This window comes from Geotrypetes seraphini, chromosome 6 (assembly GCF_902459505.1).
Source record: "Geotrypetes seraphini chromosome 6, aGeoSer1.1, whole genome shotgun sequence".
NCBI classification, from domain to species: Eukaryota; Metazoa; Chordata; class Amphibia; order Gymnophiona; family Dermophiidae; genus Geotrypetes; species Geotrypetes seraphini.
The window spans coordinates 209,411,859-209,434,641 of record NC_047089.1 but is presented as its reverse complement, the minus strand read 5'-3'; the positions used below and the strand labels follow the sequence as shown (position 1 = coordinate 209,434,641).

The 22,783-nt window shown below is 41.7% G+C and overlaps 1 protein-coding gene across 7 annotated transcripts in view; it reads left to right on the top strand.

Annotated features, from left to right (window-relative positions):
* The window catches only part of TACC1 (transforming acidic coiled-coil containing protein 1), a 110,504-nt gene that overhangs the window by 46,715 nt on the left and 41,006 nt on the right, over positions 1-22,783 (top strand). For 4 of the 7 annotated variants that reach the window (XR_004539880.1, XM_033948704.1, XM_033948706.1 and 1 more), the window contains exons 3-5: positions 11,222-12,353; positions 21,368-21,428; positions 22,449-22,656. Coding sequence is in view for 6 of the 7 variants with exons in the window: in XM_033948704.1 (XP_033804595.1) it covers positions 11,222-12,353; positions 21,368-21,428; positions 22,449-22,656 (1,401 nt within the window). In the remaining variant the exon portion in view is untranslated. Of the gene's footprint in view, positions 1-5,775; positions 5,849-11,221; positions 12,354-21,367; positions 21,429-22,448; positions 22,657-22,783 lie in introns of those variants that run through there. The other 3 variants (XM_033948708.1, XM_033948703.1, XM_033948707.1) reach the window with 2 other exon arrangements.

The following is a 22,783-nucleotide window of genomic DNA, read 5'->3' as shown; positions in this document are numbered from 1 at the left end:
TATTCTGTGGCTTTCATTGTATCAGTAAATAGGGAGCGCTTCAATGCATGGGTGATATGTCTGGGTCACTGATGAATGTCATATTAACATTCTCAAAGCCTCATTATTTACCTGTTAGATTGGGTAGTTTGGTGTGAATCTCCAGCAGCGTGATTGTTAAGAGCAGGAGAGGCTGTTGTAGGCTGTGAGACCCACAAATGAAATTCCGTAGGGTGCTACAACTTTAACAGAAAATGAATATGTTGGAAAGGCCCCCGCTGACAAGTCTGACTTTGAGGCTGTTGGGCTTCCAGAGTCCTGACCTAAAGAATGCATGAGTATCTACTGCCTGGTTTCTGTGGGCTACCCAACAGATTTTCCTTATCCTGTCAGATTATTTGCTGTTAGCGAACTAGGAAATAGCAGGCCCAAAATCCATGCCAAATGTCCCATTCCCTTACTAGCAAGGGACGAAGATGCCATTTGTCTGCTGTGCTTGAGATTTAGATTCATGATTGCTTTACAGAGACTGTGTGTGGAAAAATGATTACAAAACAGAAAAGAGCTTAATCTGAGGCAGGGATTCTCAACCCAGTCCTCGGACCACACCCAGCCAGACAGATCTTCAGGATGCCCATAATAAATATGCATCAGATAGATTTGCATGCAAATTTAACTGATGCATATTCATTTTTGGGTATCCTGATGACTGGGTTGAGAACCCCTGGTCTAAGGTGATGAGCTTGATTTTTATCCCACTGCTACTTTGGATTTGCAGCTCCTATTCTCTAATCTTCATGAAATAGCCTTAAAAAAGAGCACCTTTTTAAAGAATTATGCCTAGCTCACGTATTTCCTCACACAAATTTTACACCTGCCCTGAGAAAGGTGTAAATGTAGTCAATTACTCTATGCATGTACATGGGTATTTTATAAAATGTGTCCATCTCTGGGAAATGGAGACCAAAGTAGTGGATCCAAAATGTTAAGAATAGCTAGTGTTTTTTTTTTCCGTGTCCTAAGGCTATGATTGATCCAGATGCCTAAGGCCCTTCCTATGGGGTGTCTGGGCCAATCAGAGCCTTAGGACCCTTCCCGATGCATCCGGGGAGGGGCCTGAGGCTCTGATTGGCCCAGGTTGTTTAAGGCCCCTCAGAAGAAGAGAGGCCAGACCCGCATGGGGGAGAGAAGAGGATGGTAACAGGGGCAGAACAGTAAGTCTGCACAGAATTCTATATAGCATGTTCAGAATTCTGCGTGGATGGGGAATTCTGCCAGGAGTACCACTTCTCTTCCCTGCAGTTTTACTGTGGAATTCATCTGAGAACACCAATGTATAAACAACCCAATATTTTTAGCATTACTGTTTGCGTGCTGGTGATGCAGCTTTTGAGTGAAGTCATTTTAAATAAAATACCTGCAGGGAGAAAAGGGTTTCATAGTTATGGTGGTTCCTATTTCTCAAGCTATGTTTGTGTATGTGTGTGTCCCTCCTCCACACACACACACACCTCAGTTTCTGTGACCCAAGGGTTCAAATCCTGGCTTGGGCACATGAGCTCTTCATTCTTATGAGACAGAGAGGTGAAGACTGGTACTAATTCCATATGGAGGATGGAAGGCTGTGTCTTCTGCATTTCTTGTGTTAGAGATTAGGGAAGTGGACTTGTTTTTGTTCATAATGATTCTGTTCTTTCCTCTCACGTGGCTATAAATAAAGGCAGTCATTTCCTGACACTCAGTAACAAAGCAGTTCTGTTCCTTCCTACACCCCCTCCCTATCTTTTTACAAATTGTGCCCATTGTGTGCAGCTTTCCCATGAAGAACCTGCAGAGCAGGCTGCGTGTGTGATGCCTCTGCTTCTTTTCCTGTATGTGAACCTGTATTCTGTGTGTGTGGTTTTTTTTGGGGGGGAGGGGATTGGTTATGGCTTTGTGTATTCCTGAGGCTGTGTGACTCAGGCCCAGCTTGGCCCTCCCAAAGCCTTTTCTGTCCATGATGTGCAGTGTTGAGAATGCCAACATTAGCATATGCTAGTGGGGGTGAAACTTGGCTCCTGGCTTTCACAGTTGTGCACTGAAAAGTAATTGCCTTCCCATTACATTACATTAGTATTTATGGATCAGTAATCTGCCCCGGAAGGAGTTCAGTGCAGTTTACAGTAGAAGAACCTGGTCATATCCAGGGATTGTTGTTGTTAGGTGCCATTGACGCATGTTCGAGTCCTAGAGACTTGATGAATTGCAGATCTAAAAAGAAATCAGTTTTGTGCTAGTCATCACACGGTTGTTTTCGACGTGTCCAGCCATCTGATAGCAGGTCGCCCTCTTTGCCTGGTTCCTTCAATCTTCCCAAATAAGACAGTCGTAACTTCGTCATTTGGACTTCAAGTGATCTTTGAGGGGAGGAATGTTGGCCTTGTGCCTAACCCTCAGTAAGCCTGGTTCTAAGAGAGAAGTTGTAGAGGATCAGCATTAAAGATAGTTTTCACAGTAGAACTACAGTCTACCTCTGCCCACCCACCCCTAGGCTCAAATTACTCTTACACTACTAAATTACCCTTCATTTTTCTCCAGCTGATCTTAACAAGGACAATCTGCACAAACCTGCAACTCACCCTTTTCCCCATACCTGAAGAGGTACCGAAAGAGGATCTGCTCTGCTAAGGGAAAAAAAAAACCTAAAAATATCTTACCTCGTAGTATTCAGACTTGGGAAAGGTAAACTTGGGTTTCAGTAGGTTATATTTTTGTAGTTCTCTTTTTTTTTAGCTCATGCAATAGTGTAGCCTTTAGTGCAAACCCTTTGACAGTGTTCCACACAGACGTCTAATAAATAAACTGAGTGCCCTCTGGATGGGTCCCAAACTGACGGGCTAGGTCAAGAACTGGTTGAGTGGAAGGCGACAGAGGATAGTGGTCAATGGAGATTGCTCTGAAGAAAGGGATTTTACCAGTGGTGTGCCTCAAGGTTCTTTTCTTTTTAACATTTTTATAAACGATATTGCTGAATGGTTGTTGGGTAAGATTTGCCTCTTTGCAGATGATACCAAAATCTGCAATAGAGTAGACAACCGGGATGGTGTGAATAACATGAAGAAAGATCTGGCAAAGTTTGAAGAATGAGCTGAGATTTGGCAGCTAAAATTTAATGCTAAGAAATGCAAGGTCATGCATTTGGGCTACAAAAACTCGGAACGGTACAGTTTAAGGGTTGAAGAACTTATGTGCATGACAGAAGAGATCGGGACTCAGGTGTGATTGTATGTGATGATCTTAAGGTGGCCAAACAGGTTGAAAAGGTGACGGCGAAAGCTAGAAGGATGCTAGGTTGCATAGGGAAAGGTATGGCCAATAGGAAAAAGGAGGTATTGATGCCCCTGTATAAGACTTTGGTGGAACCTCATTTAGAATATTGTGTACCTATCTTCAAAAAAGGATCGAGAGGCGACCCAGGGAACTACAGGCCGGTGAGCTTAACCTCAGTTCCAGGGAAGATGGCTGAATCATTGATCAAGGAAAGTATCAATGAGCATTTAGAAAAAAATAATCTGGTGAGAACAAGCCAGCATGGTTTCTGTAAAGGAAGATCATGCCAAACGAACCTACTTCATTTCTTTGAGGGGATAAACGAACAATTGGACAAGGGTAACCCCATAGACATCGTATATCTGGATTTCCAAAAAGCCTTTGACAAGGTACCTCATGAGCGCCTACTAAGAAAACTGTGGACCCATGGGGTGGTAGGGGACGTGCACAGATGGATCAAAAATTGGCTGGCGGACAGGAAACAGAGGGTAGGAGTAAAGGGACACTACTCGGACTGGAAAGGGGTCACAAGTGGTGTCCCACAGGAGTCAGTGTTGGGACCGCTGCTGTTCAATATATTCATAAATGACCTGGAAACAGGGACAAAGTGCGATGTTATAAAATTCGCGGACGACACAAAACTATCCAGTAGGGTCAGAACGGTTGAGGAATGCAAAGATCTGCAAAGAGACCTGAACAAACTGAGCGAGTGGGCAGAAAGATGGCAGATGAGCTTCAATGTTGAGAAATGCAAAGTCTTGCATATAGGGAAAGGGAACCTGATATACAGCTACACGATGGGAGGGAGAGTACTGGGGGAAGGCAACCTAGAAAAAGACTTGGGGTATTGGTGGACAAAACAATGAAGCCGGCGGCACAATGTGCAGCGGCCTCAAAGAAGGCGAACAGAATGTTGGGCATTATCAAAAAGTGTATCACTACCAGAACAAAGGAAGTTATTCTACCACTGTATCGAGTGATGGTGCGCCCACATCTGGAGTACTGCGTCCAATACTGGTCGCTGTACCTTAAGAAGGATATGGCGATACTCGAGAGGGTCCAGAGAAGAGCAACTAGGATGATAAGGGGCTCTTTACCCTGGAAAAGCGGAGACTTAGAGGGGACATGATAGAGACTTATAAAATCATGAAAGGCATAGGGAAGGTGGAGAGGGACAGATTCTTCAGACTAGCGGGGACAACAAAAACAAGAGGGCATTCAGAAAAGTTGAAAGGTGACAGTTTCAAAATGAATGCTAGGAAGTTCTTCACTCAGAGGGTGGTGAACACCTGGAACGCGCTCCCAGAAGAGGTGATAGGACAGAGTATAATATTGGGTTTCAAAAAGGGATTGGATGATTTCCTGAAGGTGAAGGGGATTGAAGGATACAGATAGAGGGTAACTATACAGGACACTAAACGAATAGGGAATACACGATCTAGGTAAAGGATCACTTACAGGTCATGGACCTGGGGGGCCGCCGCGGGAGACCATGGACCCCTGGTCTGACCCGGCAGAGGCAATGCTTATGTTCTTACAATTCTGGAGGCTGAGAGGCAATTTTCTTATAGATGATTGCTACCCCCTCCTCCTCCTTTTTTTTTTTTTCCCTTTCTGCATTGATGTATTATTTTATAACCTGTTAGAAGATGGTCTTTTATCATCCTGTAATTGCAGTTGGTCTTGCATTAGCCCGTCCTTGATTAGGTCTGTTTTGTTTATCAGGGATCTACATTAATATAGTAGCCAGGGATTGTGAGCAAGGAGTTGTTTAGGGAGGAGTTATGTTTAACCTTTTGGGTCATAAGGTTGTTGATCGATCTACCATGGTCTGGTTTCTTGTGTAATTTCTTGAGGTCTATTGCCTGTGACTGCCTCAATGTTCTTTGTTATTGGGTTGGGACTTAGAGCAGAGGGTAAACCGTTCACACACAATCTTGATTCTGTTGTCGTAATGATAGATAACAAACTTTTCAGTAGTGTGCTTTCTGTTAGTTGACCTAGTAGTATTTCCAGTATAACTAGTCTTATCCACACTCTAGCTATATTTCTTAGCATTCTGAATGTTGTATTAGGTAGAAGTAGGTAGGGGTATTATTTATACAACAGATAATGTAGCTATAATAAACCTTTGGCTGTCCTGTCTTTGTTGGGTGCATGGTTCTCATTGGGTGGGGTTTTGAGCAGATTTTGCAGGAAAGAACGAAATAAGAACCTTTGAAATGAGACAGCAAGGCCAGGGCTGAAGATTTAAGGAGACAAAAAAGAAAACAACTTTAATTGGCACTTAGGTTTGACGGTAGATTAAGGAGTCTGCTGGCAATGCAAACTGTTGCCAATTGGCTTTTTTCTTTTATAGGGTGAAGTGCCATTCCATTTGCCTAAGAGCCTGAGAAATGCAGTGCCCAGTGCCCACCATGAGGCCATGATAGGAAAGACCGAAATCATGATGGATTATAAGTGGGTTCAATTAAGGAAGAACTCTGCCTTAAAAATGACCAGTGCATGAAAGGAACAGGATTTGAGCAGAGAGGAGATCCGCTGTTAATAGCAGTGAAAGGTGAAGGAAGTGCTGGAAAGGTGAAGGTGGAATTGGAATATATTTAAATATCAGGAGTTCATTTAGATTTGTTCTGGGTAGCTGCTCATAGAGGAGACACAGCTGAGAGGCTTCCTTCCTCCATTTCTCTGGGCCTTGGAGCTGTAGGAGAGCACTCTAACAAGCCACCTTCAGCTCCAGAGAGAACGGTGGGGTGGAGGATCATCCTTAAACTCTTCCAGTGCTGTAATGAGGAATTTTAGAGTTTGCAGAAGGTAGCTAGTATTTCTATCTCCATCCTATCCCCTCGTCGCTCTGATGTCCACCCAGTCTTCTTTCCCCCTCCAGCTCTTTTTCATTGCTGGCATGCTTCACTTTCCGTTATTTTTTTTTTTTAATTTTTTGTCTTCAATGAACTTTGCACTTTGGGTCACTGCCCTCCCCCCTCCCTGTTAAGGCCTTGCCTTTGTGCCACACCTGCCATGCACCTACTGTACCCTCTGAGGCCACACATTTACCCCCCTTAGGTGATCCAGGCATGTGCGAGGGTAACAAAAAAAAACAGAAAAGGTGACCTGTGATGTTCAATTTCTTTATTATGATTGAGACTCAACTAGTACGTGTTTCGGCCACTTGGCCTGCCTCAAGAGTCTGAATCTTTTTAAAGCAATCTGTTTCACAAATATTTTGAGCCTGTTTACTGTGATTCTTGAAAAAAAATAATGTTTTGAATAAAATACGAATCATAAAAAGCTTGTCGGTGAGCCAATACTAAGTGGCGGCTTCTGAAACCATCAAAACGTTTTGATGGTTTCACAAGTCGCCACTTAGTATCAGCTCACCAACAAGCTTTTTACTGTATTCAGCATTGAAAATTCAAGCGCAAATAGATACATTAATCTCAAAAATCTCTGTGTCCCTAAAGAGCAGATATAAATGTGGGATCATAAATTCCCTGAGGAGATTTTTCTAAGCGGAAGTGTGCGCATGCTTTTCTTACAAAAATGTTCAGGAAAAAAATCTGTTTGCACGTTTTAAGGGCAATTCTATAACCTAAGCACCCACAATTACTTACACATTGCACACAAACACTAGAAGGATACCTGAGCATGGCAGACCTACAGAGAGAGCTCTACAGGCTACTTTCCTTTCATAGCTAAATAAAATACAGTGGAACGCCAATTATCTTGATGCCCAATTATCCGAATTGTTTCAGGGGTCATCAGCCCAGTCCAGCGCCCCCTTCCCCCTGTACTGGGAGACTTTTCCCCACCATTTTTTTCATTGGTTTTATTAATTATTAATAAAAAAAATACCTTCAGCATACCCCACCCCTGACAAGAAATGGCATCATTCCCCCTCCCTCCCTGACCAGACACTATCAACCTCCTCCCAGACCCAGAGGAAAGACCCCAGGCTACCTTGTTTCCCTGGTGGTCTAACGGCAGCGCTGGGGCAGGAGCGATACTACTCTCTCCTGCCTGTGCTCTGCCAGTGACGAAAATAGCTGCCAAGACTTCCAGCGACAGTGAGCAAACTCCTCTTCCTTTTGATCTCCATCTTTAGCATTCTAGCGCTTTGTTTTTATCATTCGTATCTAAATTATGGGCCTGCATGGACAACGCTTCTATATTGGAAAGGGGTGGGGAAGGGATGAAAGTGACCCAAAGGTAGTTTTCCAGCATAGTGGGCACCCTTACATTACTCTCTCACCCCCAGATTCTAGATACCTTGGGAGTGGGTCAAGAAGGGAAGATGGTGGTCATTGAGTGGAGAGTGGGGGGAGTCACCTTGGGCTAGTTCTGCCACTTACAGAGTTCTTGCCTTGCCATTTCAAAAAAAACCAAAACAACCTTATCCTGTAGGTATCTAGGGAGTACTAAAACCTCTGGTTCTTTCTTGAGCTGCAAACAAAAGTTCAGAATCTGGGATGACATTTGAGGGGGAGATTGGTAATGTCTGACATGTCAAGAAGCAAGAAGTATGAACTGTGTTCAGCTAGGAAACTAAATCTTTCCCGAGAGGAAATGACACTTAAGGCAGAGCACAAAATGTAATACATCTTATTCGCCCCAAGACTGTGAGGCTACCCCCTGTTTAATTGTCTTGTTACAATTCAAATATCTGTCTGCTGAGGATTTCTCTAGAATCATAGGGAGGCGTTAGACATTTTTGCTAAATAAAGGGCCTGTGTTAGCAATTTCATTATCTTCTCTTTCTGTGGAATGCAAAACGTAAAGGTCAGCCCCATCGCTGAGCTACAGCTGGTGAATAATCGATGCAAAGCGATACGTGGGCACAGAGCTCTCATGCTTGGCGCTATTAAACACAGACAGGGTCTTTTTTTTAACCAAAAGAGAGTTGCTTTGAAGTTATGTTGGTGCCTCCCGGGAATCCTCTAATTTGCAGCCTAAGGTCACTTGGTCCCAGCAGGCAATACCTTAAAAGATTCCTTGTGATGTGGCTGTATCTTTGCCTGTAACAGCTGGTGTGCCCTCTAATTAAAATGGAATCCTGTAATTGACTTGTATCCACTGCTCAGGATTATACAATGGGTGAGCCATGCTCTGATTGGTTTTGTCCCTCTTTGTACACAGGGTAGAGTTTCACAGTGTGCATTAACTCAAAGTTTGGCCTGGTGAAATCCACTGTTTATCCCCCAGGGTTGGTAGCATGGAGCCTTACTGCTTTGGGGATTCCGCCTCTATAAATTCCGCCTCTATAAGACTGGTACACTTTCCTATTAAAATATTGGTATTCTTTTTTTATTTTTCTTTTGTTGGTAAACCGCTTAAGCCTGTCTAGTGCAGTTAACAGCAGTCTAGTAAGCATGAAATTAAAAAAAAAAAAAAACACCTACCTGTGACCTGGATTGACCATTGTTAGACTAGGATGCTGGGCAATATAATTTCAAATGCCACAGCAACATTTAAAGGACACTGACTACAGAATTAGAATAGTGACCCATTTCTGTATTACATCAGATCATAAAAATTGCCATTCTGAATCAGACCAAAGGTCCATACTGCCCAGCATCCTGTTTCTAATGGTGGGCAATCCAGGTCATAGAAATAAAGGACTCGGACAGATTGGACAAAACAGTACTCATGAGTTACAATAGTTACTTCTTATAAAAGTTAATTCTCGGAGACAAGGAGACCATGTAGGATGAACCCACATATAAGGTCTCGCCATCCAATCATTGCAATAATCTTTTTAAATGTCATTATATATTGCTTATCTAATTTCATTTTCAATCGATCCTTTTTGTATCAAAAAATTGTTTCACTAGTATTGATCCGCGGGAGCGGACTGCTGGGCAAGATGGACCTGTGGTCTGATCCGGCAGAGGCACTGCTTATGTTCTTATGTTCTTATGTACACCAGTGGTTCCCAAACCCTGTCCTGGGGGACCCCCCAGCCAGTCAGGTTTTCAAGATATCCCGAATGAATATGCATGAGAGAGATTTGCATATAATGGAAGCAACAGGTATGCAAATCTCACTCATGCATATTCATTAGGGATATCTTGAAAACCCGACTGGCTGGGGGTCCCCCAGGACAGGGTTTGGGAACCACTGATATACACTTATCTCAAAAACAGTAGTAGGGTCCCATCATGGTCATGTTTTGCAGGCTGCTTCAGGGAACCCAACACTGGATTTCAAAAACTGTGAAAGATCCACTAAACAGTGGGAATTGAAGCCACTCATAAACAGGTATCGGAAGCAGTAAAGACTCCACTAGTCTCTGTAAGTTAAACAAAACTAAAGTGAGTTAACCAGCACACTCTCTGCAAAAAAAAAAAAAATTATAAAACTATTCTTAAAACATGTGTTGAACACCTGCTTTTAATAAAGTATGCAAAGGGATACCTGTAAGTTTGAAAAAACTCTATGATGCTTTTCTTGAATTGGATCTGCTTAGAAAGAACATCGTGGGAAACTGGCATTTAAATGCGCAGATGTCAGCACAGCTGAAAAACATGATGATGTCACAAATGGAGAAATGACCACCAATCGAGAGCAAGGAAACCACACTTTAAGATGTCTAAAAAGCAGTCCATTCTATTTCTTTGTTTAAGCCATGAGAGTGTACTGTATTCAAGTTAAATATCCATTGTTGCTTTTGCTTCCATAGAGAAGCCGCACTGTTGCCTCGATGAAGGAACTTCGATGCTTCAATCACTGAAAATTTTAAATCTTCTGTCCAATGATTGCTTGACAGCCAGCCAGTGCTGAACTAAAAGCGCCTCAAGGACCCCTACATTAATCCCATTGTGTTTAGTGAACCTTTCACAGTTTTTGAAATCCAGTGTTGGGTTCCCTGAAGCAACCCATGAAACATGGTCCATGTCGGGACCCTACTACGGTTTTTGAGATGTGTACATATCAATACTAGTGAAAAAAATTTTGATACAAAAAGGACTGATTGACAATGAAATTGGATAAGCAATATATATGACATTTTAAAAGTTTATTGCAGCAATTGGATGGTGAGAACTTATATGTGGGGTCATCCTACATGGTCCTCCTTGTCTCTGAGCATTAACTTTTATAAGTAACTATTGCAACTTGTAAGTCCTGTTTAGTCCAGTTTGTCTGGGTTCTTTATTTCTGTGGCAATTCATTTTCCCAAATCTCGTTGATAAGTGAGTTTGTACCTTATCCCTTCTTTCCTTTAGACTGCAATCTATAACACAGCCAGCTGACAAAATCCACAAAGATTCCATGCTATCAACCCCCAGGAATAAGCAGTAGCTTTCCCCAGGCCTACATTAATGGTTTATGGACTTTTCTTCCAGGAATTTGTCTAAACCTTTTTTTTTTAAGTCAGGAAATCTTGTATATCATGGAGAGTAACGTGATCAGGAACCTTGTCCTCTGTATAATTCATGTTTTAAGTTTATTTCCTTTTGGAAATGTCACCTATAACTTGGTATTAGTAAAAACTTATTTAGACTAACCACCATGCTCTTTCTAAAGCATCATTAATGTGCATGCTATTAGGGAAATTCCACTATAATAGAGCTACAGAATCTGTTGTAAGAATTTGTTGCTTTTTTATGCCAGTCCTAAGTTCAACAGAGAGGTGTGACATCATGCTGGGACAGTGGGTCATTCTACTTTCTGAACCAGCATTAACATGATTCCATACTGGTGTATTGGGTCAATATTGGCTCAGAGCAGAAGAGTGGCCCTACAACTGATAGTTCACAGATTTCTTTCCGTTTTAGAGGAAAGAACAGCACCACCACTTTACCCAGTAACTCCTGTGACTTTCCTGGTCTCATAACTCCTGGGTCATCTTGCAAGAGTAACTTAAGAAATGGTTTTTCAACATACAGTATAAAATGCACATGTCTTAATCTTCTTTTTGCAAATCTTATTTCAGAGTTAAATGAAAATGAGGAGCCATTGGTAGCAGAGGTCTCTCAGAAAGATCTGCTGGAGGCATATCCATCTCCACAACAGGATGGTATCATCAACTCAAGTGATCATTGTGAATTGGAAAATGGTCCTGAAGTTGGGAGAAATCCATCACTAATAGCATCTGCCCTGGATACTGACCCACCTAGAGACTTTGCTGCAAACAGCCAAAAATCTGTTGGGGCCTCTGCAGAAGAATTGGTATTGACATCAGATGTACCAGCATGTGCCAGAGAAGGAACTATGGCTGAAGAAACAATGGTAATTTCATCAGAGGGTTTATCAAATGTTGAGTCTAAAGAAGAACCTTTGTCTTTGGAACTTGTGCCCATGAAGGACAAAACTAAGAAACTGATCCTTCCATTCCCAGAAAAGATGTTGGTTAATATAGCAGGTGAACCCACTGCAGAGGACATCCCTCTTGCAAAAGGCTCCTATAACTTTGATCCTGAGGCATTTAATGAGGACATCAACCCATTCAAGATGGGTGGCTCCAAGCTACAGAACTCCCCCACAGCTGTAAACACCTTTGCTTCTCCAAGTTTGGAAATAAGTGATTCGGGGGCAGAACTGCCTAGAGAAGCCAAAGGAGCTTCAGTGAAGATGGAGTTTGGTTTCACAGACGGTACAGAAAATACTGAGGTGAAGAAATCTATGCCAAAGAAACTTCCACGACAACCAGTCAGTAAGTTAGCCTCTAGGAGACAAAAGGATAGGACCAGAAAGACATCAAGCACTGAGTATGTGGAAAAGACCCCACCAGCAGCCTGTACAGCCACAGACTTAGCTAATGTACCTCTTTCAAAAGCTTTGTATAACTCTGACCCCAGTCAGTATGACAATCCCAACTTTAACCCCTTTGATGGAAGTTCCATGATGGAGAACTCACCCACTCTCCCAAAAGGCTCCTACTCATTTGATCCAGATAAATTTGATGACTTGTCAGATCCCTTTAAACCTGCAAAATCGTTGCCCAACACAGCAGCCGAGTCTTGCCTCATAAACAGTGACACTCCAGAGCTTGGAAAGTTGGAGGCACCCCAAATCGATGATAAAGTCAAAGCATCGCCCAAGAAGACACAATCACGGCTAATAACGTGAGTGAATAAAGGGGCAGTGTTTTTACAGTGCTTTTCCTGGTGTGCATTGTGTGACAACCAATCTGATTTCTTCTTTAATTTTTTTTATTGGAATTCCAGCAGGTTATAAAGTTGTTTGGTATGCCATTAGTAAGTGACAAATTATCAGTATGCATCATTCTTAGTCATTGGTATCCAGAAAAGGGTTCAAAAACAAACACAAAATTTCTTCAAATCTACCTTTCCATTCATGCACCACTTCTCAGGCCATACACCTGATCAGCACAGGTGACAACATTTAGGAAACAAAGTCTTCATTTGAAGAGAAGTACAATTATTTGGGTATTTTTGAAAGTTCACAGGGACAGATGTACTGGTAGTCAGCATTTTTCCTTTTAGACCCTGGTAATTTGTTGGGCCTCTAATGATGTAAATGATTTTTGGTGTATATACAAAGAAAAGTTATTTTGCTAGATAAGCAAGTGACAATGCATTTCTCAGATAAGCTAAGCCTGAGATCCACCAAGTACAGGGGATTTTCTCTGCAGAACTTGCATAGCAAGAATTATGGGTGAAACTGTATTCTGGGTCATGAAAGTTATACTCTTGGGAATCTTCATTGCTGTGAGTCATGATTGGAGTGCCACAATTTGTAAAGACATTGTGATTTGTGATTTGTCTGTTCTTTATCCAAATAAAATAATCAGAAATTTAGTGTGTGGTGAAACTATGAAGTTCTGCAACACAAATTGATATGTTGATTTTATTTACTGTGCTTCATATGAATCCTAGCCCACAATAGTTTTGTATATTTAGCTAGAGTAACCTTAAAACAAAAGTAATATTAAGTTGCTGGAAGCCAGTGGTTGCAGTGAGTACTTAGAAGAGTTCAGAAAACTGCACAATTTTTTTATTTTTTTTTTATCATCAATACCAAATCGTGGAAACCCCTTTAATATATCTGGCCCTTTAAAGGACTCTAATGTCAGAACCGGACCTTAAGAGAGCTTAAAACCCTAGCGCCTAGTTTACTTCATGTTGCATTTTCCCAGCAGTAATATGACTCAGGCATGCGAGTTTCCAGAAGTCTCTTGTCCCCAGCAGCATATCCAACCACACTACAGAAGCAGAGTTCAGGGCTGACTCTGCATCCTCTACCCACAAGTGTTTTGTGAACTGAAAATAGCTACAGTACCAGGACTCTGCAATTCAGATACTGTCCAGTACTTTATATCTCTGGTTTTTTTTATTCCTCCATCTGTCCATCTCTTTCCTCTTTGTCAATTATTTATGCATCAAGGACCACTGAGCAAGTGAAATTTCTCTGTTTTCTGTTGTAAGTACTCTATTTTCTCTGAAAGCGTTGGCTGTGATTTTTCTCATTGTCACCGCGGCATGCCAGCTTGCACCGTTGTTTTATTCCATTTAACATCTGATGATCTTGTCTCTCCATTACGCCTCATATCCCGTGTTAGAGCATCGCCTTGCAAACCCTTTCCATTCCTTCCAAAATGCCCCCCCCCCCTTCGACTTCCAGATGTTGAGGTGATTGCTTGTTTTCATAGCATGTTACTAATATAATGACTGTTGAATATGTGAATTCAAATATGTCCTTTTGCCTGCTGGAGGATCTACCTGGTTTAGGTTGTAGATGTATAATTTGTTGCTTGATTTTTATTTATTACTATTTTTTTTTTTTAAGCTGTGTAAAACAAAAAGTTGCATTTGTTCTGCATAACAAATTTCTTTTTTATACGGAGGGGTAATACTATAAAGTAGGTACTGACATTGGTGCACCAATTTTGAATAATGGCATATAGGCACATACAGTAAATGCCAAAAACGTGCCTAAGCACCATTCTGTAAATTATATGCATATTTTACAGGTAGGTGTGCACATAGGCAGGTTTTGAGCAGAGCGAGGGCAGGACTCACACTTTATGTGCATAACTTATAGAATACTATAAACTAGGGAGGCCAGTCGGCAGTGAAACTGGAAATTCAATGCTAGCACCGTATCCAGCAACCGGCATTGAATTTCTGGGGGGTTTATGGCTGGCCGAGACATAGCCAGCCAAGCCTGTATTCATCAGCCAGCTAAGTCCTAGCTGCCAAAAATAGACGTACTAAAAAGCAGGTCTATCTGACCACTGAACTTAACCGGCGAGCTGGTAAATATTGGCAGTATCCAGCTATGTCATGTGACATAGCAGCCATAGAGAGTCAGCCATCTCCTGCTGAATATCATTGGATAAGCTGCTCTGTGCTATTTGGCTGGCCAGGAACTGCTCCTGGCCAGCTGAATAGTACTGAATATCAAGCAGTTTGGCCCGGATTCTGTAACCGGCACCACTGATCGCATGTCAATCATGTGACAATGCCAGGTACAGAATCGTGCCTCTGGCAAAGGTAGGTGCCGGAAAGGGTTTTCCTGGCCTACATTTCCAGCACCTACCTATGATGTGAATCATGCCTCCATAGGCGCTTTAGACCGCCTAATGCCACTTCCTGCATTTAGCCATGCCCACAGTGGCGTTAGGCGGCCTAAAGCATCTACGGAGGCATGATTCAGGCACAGATGTTTTTTTAGGCGCCGGTAAGTGCCTTGAAATGCAGACAAAAATGTTGTTTCATTGGCGTTTTGAGTTTGGGCACCTACCAGCGCCTGAAAAACTGGCTCCATTTAGAGAATCCGGGCCTATGGGCTTATCTCTAGCCCTTATATAACAGTACTTGTGCTTAAATTATAGAGGTGTATTTCACTGATTAATACTAGTATTCTCTAAAGGAAAATAGGTCCTTATTTTCTTTATAGAATGACCCCCATAGAGCCCACAATGTTTTAATTGGCAGATAGGGGGAAAATGTGTTGATGGGCTAATCCTGCCTGTGCAGAAACTCTCCATTGCTCTCAAAGCCCAGTAATTTGCTTGTGTATTTGGCAGTAAACAATGACAGGGCATCCATGAGTGATACTTGTTGACCTCATCATGCAAAATTGCTGAGTGTGTCTGGACGTGTTGTGGAATATATTTGAAGGCTTTAATTTGGAGAGAGAGACAATTAGGCTCTTTCTTTTTCAGAAATGTTATTGTTTGGGGCACAACTGTATTTTCTGTTCCCGTTACCTTTGCTTTCAGGTTGTTTCATATGCGGCAGTCATACCCTGCTTTGACCTGAAGTATTGCATTTTGGTAGAGGGGTAGCGCATGTTCTCTGTACAGTTGCTTGATCCATTAATGCCCGGAATCAGAACATTGAAGTAAAACTTGTAATCAAATCTTGATGACGCTGCTGAAGCATCAGCTTTGTATGGAAGAAAAGCATAGTGATGAAAAAGGAAGGAGCAAAGAGAACCTAGCCTCTGTGTGTCCTTTTTCTCCAAGGGGCTTCTGGTGGGGTTCAGTTCCACAGCACCCCTGGTTCCTATTTGAAGCATGTTGCATGCATGGGCCACTTCTGATGGGTTGAGATTTATGTGCATCCATTATAAACTATGTAAACTTTGCTTCCCTAAACGGCTCAATAGTTATAAAAGCATAAAGTTATTTCATCACAGGCCCTCAGCGGCACTACTCCAGGCTCAAAAAACTTTCACAGCCCTAAGCTTTATGTGCCAACTCTTCATCAGTACCTTTTCTAATAGAAAGCTTATAATTCATTTCATAAGATTTTTTTAAACTCTAGTGAATAAACTTAGCTTTTAAGCAGTTCTTGATAAGCGACTCATTCAAATGGTGTTATGTGCAACATGTTTTGCATAATTGCCTCTTCAAGAACATTCCCCATACTGTCCTTATCGCTGACGCCATACAGCCCAATAACGTCCCGGATCTTGGATGGCATCAGCGATATAGAAGAATAAGGGGGATGTTCTTGGTTCTCCCACCCGAGGACCACCAAGTCCCAGCTATGCCACTGCTTTACACTTACTGTGCTTGTATGCTTAAGGTTAAAGCACAATAAGGGAGTCATTCTAAAAAGCATGTACTAAAACCTACACGTTGATTGCAGATGTAAACCTTTAGTATAATGGCATATATGTGCGCAAGGATTCCCAATACATGTAAATGCCAGAATTCCACCTAATTGCTGTCCTATAAGGAAAGGGGATGGGATCTGATATGCCATCTTTCTGTGGATACAGTCGAAGCAGTTTACATTATGGTATGCAGGTACTTATTTTGTCCCTGAGGCAACAGAGGGTTAAGTGACTTGCCCAGAGTCACGAGAAGCTGCAGTGGGAATTGAACCCAGTTACACTCGGGCAACTGAACTAACCATTAGGCAACTCCTCCACTCCTATAATATGTGCAAATCTTTAAATAGCACATATTTTACAGATAAGCATATCTATAGGCAAGAGTCTGGATGGACTCGTATTTATGCATGTAACTTGTTGAATGCTAGAAGTTTTGTGAACATTACTAGAACAGGCATGTACGCCAGCTCTGACTAGTATAAGTGCACCTAAAGTATAGAAATGTGTTTTTGCTGTTATGCTAGTATTTTATAAAGGAAAGTAGGCATCAGGTACCCTCTGTACGTTTTTATAGGCTCATAGGAGCGGGCTTCATCTAAGGCTAGGCAGATCATAGGATGTATACGTAGGAGTTTCGTCAGCCGTAAGCCTGAAGTCATTATGCCGTTGTATAGATTCATGGTGAGGCCCCATCTGGAGTACTGCGTACAATTCTGGAGGCCTCATTACCGCAAGGATGTACTGAGACTTGAGTCAGTCCAGCGGATGGCCACCCGGATGGTCTCGGGACTCAAGGATCTCCCGTACGAGCAACGGCTGGATAAATTACGCCTATACTCACTCGAGGAACGCAGAGAGAGGGGAGACATGATCGAGACGTTCAAATACCTCACGGGCCGTATCAAGGTAGAAGAGGATATCTTCTTTTTCAAAGGTCCGACGGCGACAAGAGGACATCCATGGAGAATCAGGGGCGGTAAATTGCACGGCGACACCAGGAAATACTTTTTCACCGAAAGAGTGGTTGATCGCTGGAATAAACTTCCACTTCAGGTGATCGAAGCAAGCAGCGTGCCTGATTTTAAAAAGAAATGGGATCGTCATGTGGGATCTCTGCACAGAGTTAAATAGGGGAGGGTCATTAGGGTGGGCAGACCTTATCTGCCGTCTTTTTCTATGTTTCTATAGGGATAGATTCTCTAACCGATGCCGTTGTCAGCAGCTACCGATCAAATGTCAATCACACAATGCTGCCGGACATGTAGGCCAAGGTTTTCCAGAAGAAATAAATGTTAACAAGAAAAAAAGATTCTGCATGAATGTGGGGGTTAACAGCACCTTTTATAAATAGATCTATCCTCTGCTTGAAATCCTCCACAACCTCTGTGCCCCAGAGAGGAGGGGGAGGGCAGTTGGGGATAGACTAGGCTGGCTGGTTAACAAAGGGAAGGGGTCCTGAGAACCATCAGATACTTATATCCTAATCTAGGAAATATACATTGATGGTCTTTGCCCTTCTCCAGACATTCAGAGATATCACCTGGGAGAAAGCAGAGGAATCTATTCCTAATTGACTCCAGAGTATGATAATGACATCAGCCAATCAACTGCCTTTATCAGCCTGAGTGGACGGTTCTCTTCTTTTGTCTGAAAGGGCTCAGGTCATTTGTGCTGGAGATCTAGTATAGATAAATATGATCTATTATCTCAAATATATAGAAAGAAAGATTAATAGAAGCAAAAAAAGGAACTTAAGTTGGTACATTTTATTGGAGGGGGCTGTAACCTTACAGCTTTGTGGGGTTTTGTTTATAGGTTGTTATTTTTAATTAACCTTTTTATTCTCTACATTCAAGTGGACTAATATAGCAGCTACAGAACTGTATCTCAGGTGTATGACGTTTTCCCCCTCTTCTACTAAATCGCACTAGCGGTTTTAGCGCAGAGAGCCGCGCTGAATGGCCCGCGCTGCTCTCGACGCTCATTGAGTTCCCATGAGCGTCGGGAGCAGCGCAGCTCTCTGTGCTAAAATCGCTAGCACGGTTTAGTAGAAGAGGCCCTTTGAGGTTTTTTTGGTTTTGTTTTTTAGTATGATATTCTGTGATATTCTTTTAGGTGAACTCCTGGTATTTTATCCTTTTCACCTATCAGTGGCTTCAAGAAAAAAAAAGAACATTTAAACAATAATCATGGCTATATTTACAGATTCAAACTTTTCCATACAAAATTGTTAAAAACCTAAAAAATGAAAATAGATCTAAGGCAAGGGAGTAGCGTCTGGAAATGGACTCGTTGATGTTGAGTCTAGTTATGCCTGCTATTTGAATGTTCTCATAGATCAAATTCTTGAAATTCACTGTCTACTGTTAATGGTTGTATAACTGATTTGTTAGCCTCAGTATGAATCTATTAAGTGGTGCTTATTCGAACCCAAGTCTCCTGGAGTAGACCAGCCTGGACCTAAATTTGAATGAGTAAACAAATACCCAAAGTCTTTATTGCATAAATCTTAACGCCCTCTGTCGTGGCAAACCCAAATTTAGCTCCAGTTCTGAAAGTTACCTTAAAGCCCATAAATTCAGTAGAGCCCACCTGTGTCCAGTCACTATAATAGAGCTGACTTAAATATTGACTGAAGAACCTATAGTGATTAATAGATAATTTTGAAGAAATTTTAAGCTGCCAGGAGAAAATAACTCCAGAATAGCTGTTCAAAGGTATAAATAGAGGAGGTAATTTTTAATGAAGTCGTTTTCATATATATATATGAGGCCTCATGTAATACCAACTGGCATAAAAGTATGTTCTGTGACATGATGGCATACATGTTACTGGAAGGTATGAACATGGTTTGCAATTACATCCATAGATTATGAAACACTATTTCTGCCTACATCCACTATTATTTTACAAATATACATAGGCAGCTATGTGTCTTTATAAAATATGGCCAAAGTAGGTATCTGCATGCCTTCTTAACCAGACACCCTGTTATAAAATTAACCTCCACAAGTGTAAACTATTATGACATCTGTGAAACAAGCACCTACTTTAATGCAGTTTGACTTGTAATTTTTTATAAAGCAGGATGTGAAAAACATACAAGGATGTGAAGACTTTTGCAAGACATTATGTATGTATATGCATACAGTATATAAAATCAATATCCAGTGTAATAGGAATGGTATGCTGAACCTTAGGGTACTCTGTACATTCTCGCGAGCACATTGCAAAAAGATGTCAGTCACAGATTTTGAAACCTCCTTCTCCCAGGATTCTGCTGCTCCCTTCAGTTTACCTTGCTGCATGTGAGCATTTCTTTTTTTATTTTGCAATCGTTTTTGCTGTAGTCACAGTCTTCTTTTGTGAAATCAGAGATCCCTTTTGATAAGGGTTTACTCTTCCTGCATGGAGAGGAGCAGATTTTAAATCTGCAGCTGGCAGGTGTAACCTTCGGGGACCTGTTTCAGTCTGCCTGCTGAAGATTAGTGGAGCTCAGGGTCAATTCCCTTAGTATTTGCTTGCCCCTTTGACTTGGCCAGGGGCTGGAGTGCAAGCTGTTTACGTTCTAATAACATTGTTTTGGAGCACTCACGGTGCTGGCAATGTTTTGTCTCTCCTCCCCCCACCTCCTTTTGTAAAAGGTCTGGGGGATTTAGGGTCAGTCTGTGGAAGTCTGACTGACAGCCCAAAGATCCAGCAAAGTAGCTGAGTGACTGGAAGCAGAGGGCTTCTCCAAGAACAGCTACATCCCAGAGAAGCTGAAATAGGCAGCAGCACCATTTCCCCAGCACATGGTCTGTGTATTAGGATGAGAAAAATCAGGGTGGGTGGGGGGAGGATGTCTTCAAAAGCTAGGGCATTGGTCCCCCTCCACTAAAATTCTACTTTGTGAGGTTTGGGGACAGCCATGAGGTAATTTTAAGCTTTGGGGGAGATAGCACTAAAATTTACCACCCATCAAATTGGATTTTCCAGATTTTTTTTTTAATGTTCTCAGACTTCTTCAAAACACCTCGTTTTGCTTCCAAAGTACTGAAAGCAGGCTTATCTCTCCCACCCGGGACTTCAGGGACTGCTTAGGTACGTCTTTAAGGTTCAGCATGCCATTCCTATTGCACTGGAAAAAGAGATTAGGTTCTTACCTTGATAATATTTTTTTTCAGTAGATAGGAATGGTATGCTGAACCCCCCGATAATTTCTGATGTGCCTGTTTTTGCCTTTTGCTTCATTGTCTTCTCCATAGCTAAGACTTCTCTTCCAGTCAGACTATGGGTTCAGAATTAGTTTGTAAATAGAATCTAAAGAGATAATTTAGCTCCACTAATATTTAAACTGTTGCTTTTATTTGATGTGTTTTACTGTTCAGTGGTAATGTTCATTCATTTATACATTACAGTTTCATTATTAACTGTTATACTGTTATATGAGCAGATCAGAATCTTAGTTTTGGGGAGCTCCCCGTATCCCTCCTTCTCCTATCTTTTACTCTAGAGCTCTTGCATGCTTTGGAATGAACTGAAGGGGGAAGCAGACTCCTTGAAGGAGGAAGTTTCAAAATCTGTGATTGACATCTTTCTGCAGTATGCTCGTAAGAATGGACAGAGTACTCTAAGGTTCAGCATACCATTTCTTTCTACTGGAAAAGATATTATAAAGGTAAAAACCTAATTTCTTTTTATTCTTAGGTGGATTTTTATGGTGGATATTTGAAAGCATAGTTCATCCTCCAGCTCAAACACTTCAACTATGGAAGGCAGTGCCTTTTATAGATAATGGTTTTTGATAACCTTGATGTGGTTGTTCCCTTCCTGCCACCCATCTATCCTAGGGTGGGAGAGAGCGTCTCTTCTTCTGGAATTAGCTAGTGGAGAAGTCAGACAAGAAGACAGACACCTGTACTTGGCATATATATATCAGTATTAAGGGATCTTTTCGCAAATACTCTAAATGCACCATGGCAGTGAGGAGAGCTGAATTCACGGGGCTTGTCTTTGGTTCCAATTGGATTCTCACAGCATGGGTTGCTCTCTTTCTTTCTCTTTTCAGGAGCGGATGCAAAGTAAAGAAGCAGGAAGCCTTGTCTTTGACGTTGGATCCTTGCGCACAGGTAAATGTCTGGTAGGAACAAGCGGATTATGCCAGATTCCAGGCTATGTCTAGTTATAAATTAAAGGTAACATTCAAAACTTTTTCTGCAGGTGGGCAGTTGCTGAAAATTGGTCGCCTCCTGTGGTGAATAGTACCACACTGTTTGTTTTACCCATGGCAAAAAGAGACGGGTCTGGAGGCAGAGGGAAGGTGCGAGGGGATTTCAAATCCCTGCAGGTGGTTTTAGCTGCAATTTTGGCCCTGTGGTGTGGTTGACGCCTTTTTGGTTTTGATCTTTCGGTCCCTGCAGTTTCAGAATTGCCCTATGTGGGGTAATTACCAGTTACTGCATGACTGATGATACACTAGATATACCATCTGCCACAGTTGCCTAGAATGCTGAGGTAATATTGAGACTTCAGCTTAATATATAATAACCTATATACTTTAATATAAACTGAGATTTTTGGACCAAAAATGAGAATCCGAATTTATATTTGAGTCTTTCATCCTTCCTCCCGCAGTTATTGGTATTGCAGCAGTTCCTACCTCCGGATGACACAGTGCAGGCAAAACAAAAAACAACTGCAGACAGGGGTACAAGAAACAGGCTTAGTTTATTAAAACAATTCGGGTTGCGGTTAAAGTCGCCAACTTTTACAAACCAGGGAACCAGTGCAGGACCTTTAGCATTTATATTTGAGTATATACAGTAATGGTATCTCAGAAATGTTATAAGCAAGCCATTTGTACTTTTGGAAAGTTTTCTTAATGTTAGGTTTCAGCAGGCTCTAAATTCAGCAAAATCAATGGCTTTCACTTTTACATAAGCAAAATGATTTTAGTGCTTGATGTTTTTTTTTTTTATTTTTTTTCTTTTCTGTTTACCATCTCTGATCTTGAGAAACCAGAGACAAAAATTACTGGAGACAAAAATTTTTATCAGCTACCTGTACTCTATTGCAGCCCCCCAACACAAAAAACACACACACATACACAAACAGAGTAAAGATTACAGATTTTCACCCTTGTTGTTTAGGATACAGGAATATCAATATCAGAAATCCCAGAGCTGGAGAACAGGGATGGTCATGCTACTGACGAGGAAAAGTTGGCATCTACAACAGGCAGCCAGAAACCAGCTGTGCCAGAGGTGAAAGGTGAGGCAGAGGAAGACGTGGAGTTCTTTGAATGTTCCAATGTTCCTGTGTCTGACAAATCCCATCACTTTTCACTCTTAAAAGAAGGTATGGATTTAAATAAATGCCAATAGTAAAGTAGCTGCTAACTGCTTTTGCAATTAACAGTGGCATCAAATACTAATTATAGGAAACAAGTTTCACTCAATTACTCCTTACACATTCAGGTGATGAC